This window comes from Mus pahari, chromosome 1, assembly GCF_900095145.1.
Source record: "Mus pahari chromosome 1, PAHARI_EIJ_v1.1, whole genome shotgun sequence".
Classification (NCBI taxonomy): Eukaryota; Metazoa; Chordata; class Mammalia; order Rodentia; family Muridae; genus Mus; species Mus pahari.
In genome coordinates this window covers 170,079,965-170,095,058 of record NC_034590.1, presented here as the reverse complement: position 1 = coordinate 170,095,058, position 15,094 = coordinate 170,079,965, and the positions used below count along the sequence as shown (strand labels likewise).

General features: G+C 41.6%; 1 protein-coding gene across 2 annotated transcripts in view; it reads left to right on the top strand.

Moving 5' to 3' along the window:
* The window catches only part of Shtn1 (shootin 1), a 100,067-nt gene that overhangs the window by 54,015 nt on the left and 30,958 nt on the right, over nucleotides 1-15,094 (top strand). For both annotated transcript variants that reach the window (XM_021197493.1, XM_021197502.1), the window contains exons 10-12: nucleotides 3,172-3,325; nucleotides 6,261-6,360; nucleotides 11,855-11,937. In XM_021197493.1, coding sequence (XP_021053152.1) covers nucleotides 3,172-3,325; nucleotides 6,261-6,360; nucleotides 11,855-11,937 — 337 coding nt within the window. The remainder of the gene's footprint in view (nucleotides 1-3,171; nucleotides 3,326-6,260; nucleotides 6,361-11,854; nucleotides 11,938-15,094) is intronic.

Genomic DNA, 15,094 nt, shown 5'->3' with positions numbered 1-15,094 from the left:
GCACACACATGTACACATAGACACACACATGTATGCACATACTACACATATCCATGCCATACATACCCACACCACACTACACATACCACATAAACACATATGTACACAGGCATGCATACACACATGTGTACACAACATACATGCACACACATGTACACACAGGCACACAACCCACATGCATGCGTACATCACACATAACCACACCTCACTACATATGCCACATACACATGTACATACACATGCATGTATGCACATATGTGTACACACCATACATGTATGCACATGTACACATGGGCATACCCCCCACATGCATGCAGATGCCACACATACCCATACCATACTACACACACACACACACACACACACACACACACACACCACACACACACACACACACACACACACACACACACACACCCCACACACACACACACACACACACACACACACACACATATGCAGTCTGCTCAATCACACATTAAAACAAGAGGTATCACTGTGGTCTTCTAGAGGTTCATATTTTGCCTTGCTTTCTAAGTCCTAAACATCTTTGAGAAAACAATAGCTACCAAGTAAATTTCATGTACTGCTCAGCTAAAGTTTATAGCCTACTGACATGGAGTCTTTAAAATGAGTTTGAAAAAGCAAAAACAAGGATTGTAGCCTCAAAGTCTCTTTGAAAATGGTATGGTTTGCAGAGATGATTGAATATACTTAGGAGAATGTATTGGTCTCACAGAGCTTGTTTAGGGGGGCATTGGGCCTTATTCTGAGAAGGAAGGAAAGGATAACCTGTCAGCTTTCTTAGTTACAGTTTCTAACTGTGCAGACCTGCATAGATATCTGTAGAGCTTCTTCGCTCTTTATTCAGTTTCCAGTTAACACAGCTCAGATCCCTCCATGCCCTTATGATAGGGGAGAGGAAAGGGAAGCGGTGGAAGAGAGACTCACAGGAGCCACCTCAGAATGATGACGTCAATATTTATAGGTCCTCACATCAGAGCAAAGATCCCGACACATCTCCAGTTTTGTTACATCTAGCAGTGAGGTCAGGCTGGACTTTCTGCTTTCTCAGTGGGAAGTGTTGGAAGATTTCCAGAAAGCCTCTGCTCCCCAAGGCCAAAGATGAAGAATTCCTTTTCTGCTTCCACATGTAGGAATCACCTTTCCAGAAAGAAGGAGTGTATGAGTATGTGTACATGTGTACATGCATGTGCACACATGTGCATGTGTACATGTATATGCATGTGTGTGCATGTGTGTTTAGCTTATGTTAAAATCTAACTTTTGGTCCTAAGAAAACAGATTACATTTATTGTTAACTTGGCTAGTAGATAATACATGCTCAGAGCTCACTAAATTGAGCTGGATTCTAGGAATGAGTTCTTTTCTATGTTCTTGCCTGGCAAAGGAGCAGAGGTCATTGTGGGTGGAGCTATAGCCATTGCCAGTTCTTATTCTGTCTGTCTTAGGGTTTTACTTCTGTGAACAGACACCATGACCAAGACAAGTATTATAAAGGACAACATATATTTGGGGCTGGCTTACAGGTTCAGAGGTTCAGTCTATTATCATCAAGGTAGGAGCATGGTAGCCTCCAAGGCAGGCATGGTGCAGGTAGAACTGAGAGTTCTACATCTTCATCTGAAGGCTGCTAGTGGAAGACTGACTTCCAGGCATCTAGGGTGAGGGTCTTAAGCCCACCCGCAGTGACACACCTTCTCCAACAAGGCCACACCCACTCCAACAACTCCACACCTACTCAAACAAGGCCATACCTCCTAATAGTGCCTTTCCCTGGACCAAGCAAATACAAGCCATTACACTGTCCTAATCATTTCTTCGGCATACTCTCCACTGTAAAATATCACCCACCTGCACATAAATTCCCACACAGATTCAGCATTTGTTTAAATATTTGCATTTGTATTTATACAAATAATATCCATTCCTTATAGTAAGCAAACTTTCTTTGAAATGTAAAAACAGTAAAAGAAAATTAAGATTACCTGAGACTCTAAGATATATACTACTTCTGGGGCAGCTCTAAGCTTTATGTAAATACATAGTCTTATGACATGTATATGGTTTGTATCCGTGGAGTTATGGGATGCATGTCCTTCTTTAACCATTTCTAGCTGGTGATATATCTTCTCACCTAAGTGTGTATTGAACTGTGTGGTTTTCTATTGCTGTACAGTTTCTCATCGTCTGTGAAATGGTGATGTTGGTGGGCATTTAGGTTACTCTTAGGCTCTCAAAAGTTTTAGTGAGGAGCTTTTGCTTTTGTCTGGGGCTCACTGCTGTTGGTGGTGGGCTAGTTTTTGTGCTAGGGATTGAATCCAGGGCCTTGGTTATACTAAGCCAGCGCTTGAACACCGAGTCACAAATGTTGGGCCTGGAGAGATGCCTCAGCAGGTAAGAGCATTTGCTGGTCTCCCAGAGGACCTAGGTTCGGTTCCCAGCACCCACATGACAGCTTACAACAGCCTGTAACTCCAGTTCCAAAGAATCTGATGCCTTCTTCTGGCTTCCACGGAAACTGCATGCAAATGATGCATGCACATAACTGCAGGCAAATACATAAAAACAATCCTTTTAAAAAGTGCCCTTACACTGGGCGTGGTGGCGTGTGCCTTTAATCCCAGCACTTGGGAGGCAGAGGCAGGCGAATTTCTGAGTTTGAGGCTAGCCTGGTCTACAAAGTGAGTTCCAGGACAGCCAGGGCTATACAGAGAGAAACCCTGTCTCGAAAAAAAAAAAAAAAAAAAAAAAAAAAAAAAAAAAATGCCCTTACTGACCAAAGGCCTCTTCCTTCTTCCCTGTCTGTCCTCCATGAGTCCCAAGGATCTTTTTAAAATGCTATCAAAATTTTTTTGCTGGAAAAGAATATAAAAATAACACATCTATTTTTTAAAAGTTTTAGATATATTTTACTTTGTCATTCATGTTTTTTAAAATGTCATTTTAGTTTGTTCAGGAAAAATAATCAGAAGTGAGAGACTGATTTACAAGTACCAGGGTTATCTAGACCCAGAATCTGTGCGACTTTAAGGTGGATTAGAATTTTATATATATATATTTTTTCAAATGAAAATATCCATCCTCCTCCCTCTTTCCATTGACAAGGGGAAACATAGCATACCTATTCAAGCTGTGTAAAACTTACAGGTCAAAGAGCTGGAGGAGAGACTGGAGAATGAAGCACTTCACAAAGAGATCCATAACCTCAGACAACAGCTGGAGCTTCTGGAAGACGACAAGAGGGAACTAGAACAGAAATACCAGAGCTCGGAGGAGAAGGCCCGGAACCTGAAGCATTCAGGTGACAGCCCAGCGTCGGCTCTTGTGTCCATCGCTCATGGCCGAGAACTGCAGTTAGTTCTGAAGGCTGTAGGGAAAAATAACCCTAATTTGTTTGTTTGTTTGGGTTATTGTATATGGGTGCACGCATCTGCATGTGGACACTAGAGCTCAGTGTCAGGAACTGTCCACCTTGGTTTCTTTTTAAAATACTCATTTTTATTTTATGTGTATGAGTGTATGTCTACCATGTGTGTCTGATGCCTGGCCTGTGGAAGCCAGAACATCCCCTGAACTGGAATTAGTGCCAGTTCTGAGTCACCATGCGTGTGTGTTAGGAACCGAACCTGGGTCCTCTGTAAGAACAGCAAGTGCTTTTAATTGCCGAGCTTCCTCTCCAGGTCCAGATCTTGGTTTTGTTTGTTTGTTTTTCCTTTTTTGTTGTTGTCATTTTATTGTTTAAGGTGAGATACCTCCAGCTCAGCTTGCTGACCAGGGAGCTCCATGGGATCTTTCCGTTTCCACTTTCATAGCACTAAGATTGCAAGCATATACCAACATACCCCAGCTCTTTTCATGGACTCTGTTGAGTGCAAGTCCTCAGGCTTGCTTGCACAGGGAGTGTCACATGGACTCAACAGTCTCCCCCACCCACCAACTTGCTTTTGAAACATCTTCATTTCTCACTATCACAGTTCAACAGAATATCCCATTTAACCAATTGAGTCACAAATTCTGCAACATCCTCCCCCCTCCCTCTCTCTTGTGTAGAACCCCCATGAGCTTCTTGCAGGAACCAAGGCCCAGTGTTGCCATTGGCATGGAAGACCCAAACTGTCAGGATCAATGAGCCTTTAGAAAGGGAGGCTTATTAAGCACGTATTTTGCTCTGTTCATTTCACAGTGCTTTCCCCAAAAGAATTAAACCCTCCTCTCTTTCTTTTTAAAAGTAATACCTTCATTTTTGGTATTTGTGTCCCCTTCATCTTTGGGGTTTAATTATACATATGAAATATTACTTTCTATGCCACACCTAACAATGAAATAGGCAACAATATATATATTAAATGGAAAAACTTTTAAAAACACCAGGGATTCTGAAATCAAGGGATTTATTCATTCAGTGATGGAAAGCTCAGAAAAATGTATGAGTTGGATTACTACACAGTTATAAGTCTCTGCGAGATGGTGGGTAATTTGTGATGGGTACATTTCTCTTTATAATAGCCTCAATATTCACTTCACATATTTTCCATTAATTTTATAATAGAATTTTGAAATCCATGTAGAAGAACCTTGTAAGCATTTTTATTTCCCCCTTTTTGAAATATTCAGTGATTTTTAAATTCTCACAATAAAAAGTGATTACAATTTTCTTTAAAAAAATCGATCCAAAATTAAGAAAGTTTCTACTCTTTTTAGTAAGTGTCAGAGCAGCCTCTAGGCAAAGCCATCTTCATAGTTAATGGAAGTGGTGTTACAGACATCTGAGGTTCTAGTTTGAACTGATTTAGGATATGCTCTGTTGGCAGCCAGGCCTATCGGGGGCACAAGGAGCTACACAGAAGGGGCTAGCACAACACCTCAGGGTCAAGAGCACTTGTTGCTCCTGCAGAGGACACTGGTTCAAGTCATACCACCCACATGTTGCCTCATAGATATCTAGAAGATCTGATACCTTCTTCTGAGCTCTGCAGGCAATGGATGCACATGGTGAACATGGAGAGATGCAGGCAAACACTCATATCCATCAAATAAATAACAAAAGGAGCACAGAAGAAAAGAGTTTATGCCTTTTTACTGGGTGTGGTGGCATGTGAATGTTCTATCTTGAGGAAGGGAGTATGAGTCTGGGTTCTCTTAAGGAATAGGACCAGCAGAATGAACATGTGCATGGGACTTATTAGGAGATTTGCTCATCTGGGATCACAGGCTGTGGTCCGGATAATGTAATGATGGCTGTTTCTCTATAGGACAGTCAAGGGGTTTAGTCCAGGAGGCAGGATGTCTCAGCATTTGTAGTCTGGGGCTGGAGTCGGGAAGATTCCCACAGAGCTTCTTTAGGCTGTGTTAGAAACTTGAAGTATGTTCTAACACCAGCGCTGTGAGTCTCAACATCAGGATAGAGGAGCTTACCAATGAGAGCAGGGCAAGTCGGCAAAAAACAGAGCTCCCTTCTTCTATGTTCTTTTACTTGGCCTGGCTCTAGGGGTGCATCACCTGTTAGGCCGTAATAATCTTTTCTTTTGTGGTGTAGTGTCAGAGATTAAACCCAGCACTTTGTGCATGTTAGGCAAGAGCTCTAGAACAGAACTACACCTCCAGCCCTGTGATACAAAACTTACATAGAGCCTCTTGAATTCAAGAATGGTGCTGTGCCCAGCTCTGTGCATAGGTTCATTAACATAGTAACAATGTTACATGTTATGTTACTATTGTAACGATGCCTATGTTATTTTGGCTTGTAAGAATAAATGAAAATGTCCTTAAGTTACAGGCATTTAGGAATGTGGATCTAGTTAAAATTCTACTGTTTGCTGGTTTTTAAGGAAATTGAGTATAGGGGAGAAGAATGCAATCACTAAAATGTGTTACAATTGTCATGTTACATCTGCATGCTTTTAACGTCTAGCATGAATAATTTCTTGGTGTTCAAGGAGTGATCTCTGTTGTTACCTATACTCCTTTAGCCTATTCAGTTGTTACTCTCCATGAATTAGCCACATTCTTTGGCAGTTGTTTTAATAGATGAAGGCTTATATTTTAGTGATGTCTGTTAGTGAAGGACAAGATGAAACAAAGCTACAAGTCTGCAGTTTCCTCTGGAAATGTCTAAGTGTGCCCCAATCTTAGATCTGAGAGAGGTTGGGTTTTTCTGTTACTTGCATGAACAGTGTGTAGTGAAGAGTGTGGAGTCATTTATCTCAGCTCTTTCTGAATGCTTGCTCCCTGTACAGTGGATGAACTCCAGAAGCGAGTGAACCAGTCTGAGAATTCAGTGCCTCCCCCGCCTCCTCCTCCTCCACCTCTTCCCCCTCCACCTCCGAATCCAATCCGGTAAGTACCATTGAGGACCTTCCTGATACTGATTAATGACCTTCCCAATACTGATGTCATTCCATGTCCTTGTCTCTGCTAATCACCGTAGTCTATTTTCTTTTGGTTCTTTTCTTTACTGAGACAGTCTCATGTATCCCAGGCTAGTTTTGAACTCACTCCATAGTTGAAGATGACCTAGGATGACCTTGAATCCGATTCTCTTACATCTGCCTCCTAGTATGGGGATTAAAAACACGTGCCACCAGCCCCAGCTTCTGCAGTGCAGGGAATCAAACCCAGATATTCAAGCATGCCAGGCAGATGTTCCAACAGTTCAGTTATACCCTCAGCCCTGACTTCTTTCTGATACCAGCTTAGGTTGTATCCTTGGGGAGACAGTAGACGGCAGAAAGGAACATTTCCTAAAGACCAATGTTTTTCTGCTTCTTGTATATCCTTGGGTTTTAAATAACCTTCCGAAGAAATCCTCTGGACCCACATATCTCCTCGTGGGACTTAGATTTGGTGTCAATGTTCCAAACTCCAAGAAGCAGATGTTTATCTTTCGACTTGGATACTTGGAATTTTAGAATTCCACCCATGTGAGTGGGATTTCCTTCACTGGGGAGACCAAGGAATTTTGAGGGTATCCAAACTGTTCTTTTACTCTTTCCCCTTCATAATTTGAATACATTTTTTTAAAAGTCATAACTTAAAACCTAGAGCTACTAATTGCTGTAAACTAGTGATTAAAAGTACTAAATATCTCTTATCCCAATCTTGATAGTTAAGCCTTTAGTAATTCTGAAAGTAGAACCTTCTATAAGAAAAATTATTGTTTAAGATCTTGGTGAAGGACTCCTGTATGCAGGCAGGACGTCTCTTTTTCTGAAGCCTGGCTGGTTTTCATCATTACCTCTGCCTGACTTATATTCTAGAGAGACTTTGCCTTCTTGGTGATTCTACCCACCAGCATCCAGAATTAGAGGAGTCAGGCTACTTAACCTGATGGCTGCCTACCTCCTCATGAGGTTAGTTAGCTGCCTTTGGATAATTTATTCTTGAACAAATGGCATTTAAACTTCTGCTGGATGTTTTAGCTTTCATTAACTCATGTGATTTGTTTAATCCTTTCACACAGAGAAGCCCTTTATTCCTGCTTTGCACCTTAGCTGATCCAGCTGAATAGAATGTGTAGCATGTTCCTCCCACAGGACTATGGAAATGGGACTTTGCTTTTGAAAAGGAGTCTCATTACTTTGCCTTGCAGAGTTGGGTATGACATAATCTACTTTAAGCCATTGAAGTAGTTGAGGTTAAATAATCTTTACAAGTGATCGAGTCCAAGAGTCAATTGAAAGAATTTCAGGTATTTTAAATTCTCTCTCTCCTGGGTAGCTAAACCCATAGGAGATATTCCAAAGGTGACATTTAAAATGGGAAATGCGTCACTCTGATCTTTCTCTCGGGTCTAGAATTTTGAGCTGATAAGAAAGGTCACTTCTATGAGAAGGGAGAACTATTAAAAAGCAATTACAGTCTTGCTGTTGGCCTTTGATTTTTAGCCTTAGAAATGCCGAGAGCCCCTAGAATTTAAAGTGTGATCAAAATAGAATTTCCTCTACAAAACGCTTTACAGTTATACTAAGAAGTGAATATAAGAATCAAGACTATATATGCCTCAACCACTGACTCTTTTGTAAGACCCCTAAAAGAAAAATTTCATTGAATAATATGAATAACTTTTAAGGTAGATTTAAATAGCATGGGATATAACTTTTCAGGGAAAGAAATGTGAAAAATACTTTCTTGTCAATGATATTTTTGTATATGTATTGAGCTCTTAAGGGTACTAAATCCACCCATGGTTTCCGACTTTGTTCTTGAGCCATTTATTTTATCCTGATACAGATCATGGATAGAGTGACCGTGGTAGGGATGGGGAAGGGACTCGGTAGCTTTCTGGCTTCTCTTAGTGTTCTCCAGTTCCTTTGACCTAGAGGACAAATACCTCAGAGGAAGGAGGAAGAAGGTGTGGATGGGTCATGTTGTAATGGAAGGACTGTAGGATAGGTCCTGGACAAGCATGTCTTGTGGTTAGAGGGGTAGAGGATAGGGGTGGGTCTTCCAGCATGAACGAGCCCACAGGATGTATATGTAGATAGAGAAACATGAACATAGGGATACTTCTAAGAAACAGATTGACTGTTTTATTATATGTATGCCATACTTGTACAAACTAAGATGGCTGTCCACTTACTAGGCAACGTTCTCTTCTGAGAACATTATATATATGGCCTCTTGTTGACTGAGTGGTGACATGTGACTCTATAGATTCATCGCAGGGATTTGACTCCTGTGATTATAGAGGGCTAATAAGTCCCAAGACCTATAGGGCAAGTTGGCAAGCCGAGTAACTAGGACGTCTGCTAGGTGTTCTTCAAGTCTGAGTCCAAAGTCTGAGAACCTATGGCAGAGTACTACTCGGAAGGTTGGCAGACTTGAGATCCAAGAGGCCATGGTGTAGTGATCCAGGTTCAAAAGCAGAAAAAGGCAGTGTTCCTATTAGACGGCAGAAGCGATTCTTTCTCATTGGTGACAAGAGCTGCCAATCTTTGTTCGACTCAGACTTTCAGTGATTGGGTGAGGCTGACGTGGCTCTCTCAGCCTACTAGGATAATTGGGTGTAGGTGGTTGAGTGAAAGCTTGGGTTGTTGGTTCAGTCAGTTCACTTAATAAGTGGTTCCCACCTTATGTACTTTCTTTGTAATATAAGTTCTCTCCTGACAGTTTGTCATTTTTCAGTATTGTAGATTCTCCTCTGAGTGCCTCGTGTCTCCAGCTTCAGCTCCAACATTCTGCTAACATTTTCCTCATCCACTTAGATGATGGACAGTAAAGAACATGTGTTCTTATTACATACATGCAAATATCTGCAAATAGTCTGAGCAGTGCAAACAAATCCCTGTTTGGTCACCTCAGTGCAGAATAACACTCAGTGTACTGAGATATGAGGTTGTTAAAGAGTGTGATATCAAATGAGACTGATAACCACTTCTGACTGGCATGGGCTCACAGGTGGACACTGAATCATCTAGGGGGAAAAATAAAAACCGGTATTTTATTCCTTCTAACATCAGAGATAAAAATATGATATTTTAAAGTCAAAATTCCATACAAACTAGAAAGTCTAATTTAAAAAAAAAAAGTTCTATTTGGGATCTTAATGAGCCCACAAAAAATAAAATAGATGGGATCTGACATTCAGTCATAGGATCAAGACCGCCAAAGAGGGAGTGACTGTAATGCTTTCGACTGCTCTGTGAGGAGATTGCCCAGGGTGCCTGGTAACTTTAAGGAAAGGCAACTCAAAAGAATATTAATGAATATTGCCAAATGCAGAAGTAAAAAGTAAAAAAAAATTTTAATTGGAAGATTCACTTATTTATTTAATGCATATGAGTACACTGTAGCTGTCCTCAGACATATCAGAAGAAAGCATTGAATCCCATTACACATGGTTGTGAGCCACCATGTGGTTGCTGGGATTTGAACTCAGTATCTCTGGAAGAGCAGTCAGTGCTCTTAACCTCTGAGCCATCTCTCCAGTCCCCCCATCCATCCCTTTCCTACACACTTGTTTTGTGGTCAGCCTCTCAGGTCACCTTCCTTAGAGCTTTATTTGTTAGAATTTACCAAATGGGGCATTAATAACAAAGTTTAAAAAATCAAAACTTGTTTTGTAAAATTTTGTTTTATTAGTGTGTATGTGCATGTGGAGGTCAGAGAAAAACTATTAGAAGTTGGTTCTACCCTTCTGCCTTGGGCTCTGAGGCAAATGCTCTTACTCACTGAACCAGCTCACTGTCCCTTTGTAAGCATCTTTGTAAAGAAATGCTGTCATATATACATATAGTATGGGATGGGAATGGTAAACCAAGAAGCCCCCTCCCCTTCTTTTGACTTCCTTCAGCTGACTTTTTCCTATATCCAGTGTACTTTTTTTCTCAGTCTACTTTATTCTGGAAGGTTCTCTGTGTTGTACTGTGTGTGTGAAATAGAACCCTGTTCATCTTATGCTTGTCTCAAGATGTGCTTACCCAGTGCTGTGCTGGCAGAGGCTCGTTCTGTTTGCAGGCTAGGGAAACTAGAGACAGTCTGCGTGAGAGTTCTTGTGCACGTGTCTGGCACACACACTTGTGTCTCTGTGATATAGCTAGTAGTGTAGTCACTGGCTCATACCTACATATGTCTTAATGCCAGATCCCCACATGGTGCTGATGACTGACATGCCTACCAGATCTCTCAGCCCCCATTCTCAATGCTTCCAGACTTGAATTTTTCTTTCTTTCTTTCTTTCTTTCTTTCTTTCTTTCTTTCTTTCTTTCTTTCTTTCTTTCTTTCTTTCTTTCTCTTGCTTGCTTTTCTTTCTTTCTTTCTTTCTTTCTCTTGCTTGCTTTTCTTTCTTTCTTTCTTTCTTTCTNTTTCTTTCTTTCTTTCTTTCTTTCTCTTGCTTGCTTTTCTTTCTTTCTTTCTTTCTTTCTCTTGCTTGCTTTTCTTTCTTTCTTTCTTTCTTTCTTTCTTTCTTTCTTCTTTCTTTCTATCTCTTTCTGATGTGATAAGCAAATAATATCTGTCTTCAAAACCACATTCCCTTAATAGTTAAGAAAATCAAACACTTTTGTTTGCATGTTGGAAACTTGAACATCATCTTTCATGATTTTTTTCCAAGTTTTTTTTTTCTTATCCACTTTTAAATTGGGCTGTATTCTGTGTTAGATTTATTCGTGGAACCCCTTTATCTATTTGCTAATTTGTCTTTTTACAGTTCATAATGCATTTTAAAGGCACTTGGTGTTTTAAATTTTAATGTGGTCCAGTTTGTCATAATATAGGTTTTATGTGCACTTTTAAAAACCCAGGCTGGAGAGACAACAGTGCAGATCTGCTCTATCCCCAGGTGTCTGGCTTACACTGTGTGACCTGGATAGTCTACACTCCTCTTTCATAAGCAGATGTTTATTGATGGCATACCCCATTTTGTTGGGGTTGAGTGTAGGGACCCACAGGCTAGGTGAACACCACTGCTGGGCCATATTCCCTGCCCTGCACTGCTATTTTGTTTCAAATCCACACTAAATTTTTGTACTTCCTTGTGTCTGGAAAGTACTTAATAGGGAACCGATATTTCTTGGATAACAGTTCTGTCATCTGAAAATTCTTCTTATCCATTTCCTTTTATAAAGCTGTGTTCACTGATGTTGGCAGCTAGTCCCTTCCCTCTAGAGATGAGATTAGTTTTATACAGGACATGTAAGACATTTTCCTTGCCTGTAAACTGATGAAGACCGAAACATTGACCAAAGCAGAAAGCAGCTGCTTAAATTCTATTTGAGAATTCATGCAAGTATAGGAAAGTTGGTTTTCACCGAGCATTTAGAACTATGTGTTTTGCCAGTTGGACAATAAAGCAGCCACTAATTTCTTTCGGATCTCTTTCTTCTTCCCAAAGGTCGCTCATGTCTATGATCCGGAAGCGATCCCACCCCAGTGGCAATAGTGCTAAGAAAGAAAAGGCAACTCAGCCAGAGACAGGTAAGCTTCATAACTATTTGGTTCCGGTCAAGCGGGTAACGGTGGGCAGCTGGTCAGTAATTGCTGTTTGCCGAGCTCTTTGAACAGATTTTTGGACCTTTAAAAAACAACTACCAGAAGGATGGGCACTGTCCTCTGTCTTAGTTAGGGTTTTACTGCTGTGAACAGACACCATGACCAAGGAAAGTCCTTTAAAGGACATTTAATTAGGGTTGGCTTACAGGTTCAGAGTCCGTTATCATCAAGGTGAGAACATTGCAGCATCCAGGTAGGCATGGTGCAGGCAGAACTGAGAGTTCTACATCTTCATCTGAAGGCTGCTAGCAGAATACTGGCTTCCAGGCAGTTAGGATGAGGATCTTATTATAGCCCATACCCACAGTGACACACCTACTCCAGCAGAGCCACACCCATTCCAACAGGGCACTTATACTCCCTGGGTCGAGCATATACAAACCATTACACCTTCCTCCAGCTTATTGTCTAGAGATCAAGGAGAATGTACGAAGAACAATGCTTTCTTGGGAATGGTCCTTTGGGGCATGATGGAGAGGGAGTAATCCCAAAGAAGATTTGGAGAGAGACTTCTTATCAGTGTCAAGGGGGTTGGGATCTTACCAAGTATCTTATGAGCAGTGCACTACCACAGTGTCACAAGCTGAACAGACAAGATGCTGATGTCACATTCTAGTGTAATTAGACGTGGTGTGAGCAAGTGACCATCCACATAAATGTGATAGCATTTAATGCAACGTTTGGGAAATACTGTGGGAAGAAGCGCGTGTCTCTGAGAATCTGTGATGGAGGACTGCTGGCGTCATCCAGCAACATTCAAGTTGATTTGGAGTGTCAGTGACGGGGCATTTGGGGCGAAAAATGCCCAGACAGCATAGTGATATGCTCAAAAGTTGGAACAGGGGAGAAGCTTCATGCATCAGAAAAACGTAAAGACTGTTTTGCTGCCTTGACTCAGGACCCAGGGAAGAGGGCTGAGATGTAGGTGGGAGCCAGGTTCTCAAAGCAGTCGTTGAGATGCTGATGTTTCTCCGCAGAATAGAAGTTTGAAGTAGGAATGCAGTGAAATTCATTCTCTAGAACAGTCACTCTGCCTGAAGTTTGGGAAGAGCAAAGAATGGGGAAGGGAAGGCCAGGCAAGCAGACAGACAGGTGGGCACGGCAGATAGACAGACAGGTATGCATGGCAGGCAGAGTAGGCATGGCAGACAGGGATGGCAGAGGAATGTCAATGCCTTAGACTGGGGAACTCAGGCCTGCCTCTGCCTCCCAAGTGCTGGGATTCAAAGTGTGCACCACCACTTTGGCTTAAGTAGCTTTCTTATACAACCCAGGGCCATCTGTCCAGGGAATGGTTCCAGCCAGAGTGGACTGGACCCTCCTATGTGGATTAATAATCCAGACAACCCACCATAGGCTAATCTGATCTGGATCATCAGTTGAGACTCGCTTCTCAGGTGACGCTAGGTTGTGTCAAGTTGGTAGTTAAAGCTAAGTAGGCTATCTGCTTTGATATAGCACTTTATAGTCCATTGCTGAAGGATTGATTGGCCCACTCCCAGCTTCTGAGTCAGTCTGTCCTCTGAGCAAGGGGTGTGTGTGTGTGTGTGTGTGTGTGTGTGTGTGTGTGTGTGTGAGAGAGAGAGAGTCATGGTGGAGATGTCTGCACATGCGTGGATGCAGATGTGCAGGCCTATGTATGTACAGAGGCCAGAAGGTGTCCTGCTATATCACCACCCTTACACTGTTGAGACAGCATCTCTTATTGAACCTGGAGCTAGATAGTCACTCAACAAACCCCTTTGTCCTCCTTTCTCTGTCCAGCACAGTGCTGGGGTCACAGACACTCTCAGCCATACTCAGGTCTTTTTATCTGGATTCTAGGGCTTTGAACTCAGTTCTTCATGCATTCTTACCTACTGAGCTATCTCTAACCCTGTAACTCCCCTTTGGGAGAGGTAATCTTCCTGTGGTCAAGAAATTTCCTTACATTCATAATCTGTAAGTCAATTCTAGACTGACTCAAATATAATGTACCCTCTTAGAAGTTTTTAACATCATGATGATATACAGTGGCTTGATTTTTAAGGTCTTATCAAAAAAAAAAATTAGCAAAACAGAGAAGCAAAAAGAAACTTCATTTCTTCTTGGTAATAACCAGAGATTTTTCTTGAGTACAATGTGGTAATTTCTTTCGTGGCGCTCTCTCTCTCTCTCTCTCTCTCTCTCTCTCTCCCTCTCTCCTCTCTCTCCTCTCTCTCCTCTCTCTCCTCTCTTTCCTCTCCTCTTCTCTCTCTCTCTCCTTTTAAGATCTAACTTATTTTCCAAGTGGGTCTAAAAATTTAAGCCCCAATTAATTACACATAGCATTCTGATCCAAGACTGACCTTGAAGCCCTAACTCAAAGAACCTTTGGTTTTGTTTTGTTGGGTTATTTTTTTTTTCCTTTCCGCCCGTGGCAGTTCGGTAACATTAGACTTGTTGTCCTCATTAGCCTCTTTCTCTAATCTCCAGCATCCTGCATATTTCCATTGTCCCCCTGATTACATGCTTTTGTGAGACAATTACCAACTGCGCGATTGCAGAAGGAATTACAAAACATACCGCGGGTGCTCTGTAGGTGATTCGTGCCGGTTTATTAGAACCGCTTAATAGTTCAGAAGTTCATATAGATTGCTTTTTTGCCATTTCAAAAACAGGTCGGTGAGAGGAAGAAAGCCTGTGCGGCTGGCTTAGCACTGCCCTTGTGTTGCGCCTGAGTAGGGAATCTGATAAGAGTGATTTCTTTTCCTTAAGACCAATTAAGCCTTTATATTTGGGGAAAAAAAGGCTGAGAAATTAAAGCCTGGTTTATAATCTGTGCACAATACAGATAGTGGCACTTCTCTGAATTATCACTATGATTCTGGCAAGCAAATATAAGGAGCTACTTTAAATTCCTGCTGGTAGATGCTGTCGCAGATTTGAATGGTGTGGCCCGTAATTCTCCATCTGTCTGCCTTAATTAGTTTCTGTATGGTGTATTTAATTGGGTTGCAGTCAGTCCTTGCAGAGTGCTAATCTGTTTGTAGGCGGTGTTCCCTTCCCCATGCAGCTCTTCCGAGTCTCACTCAAAATGGCAGCCTTTCTGAAAAAGAAAACA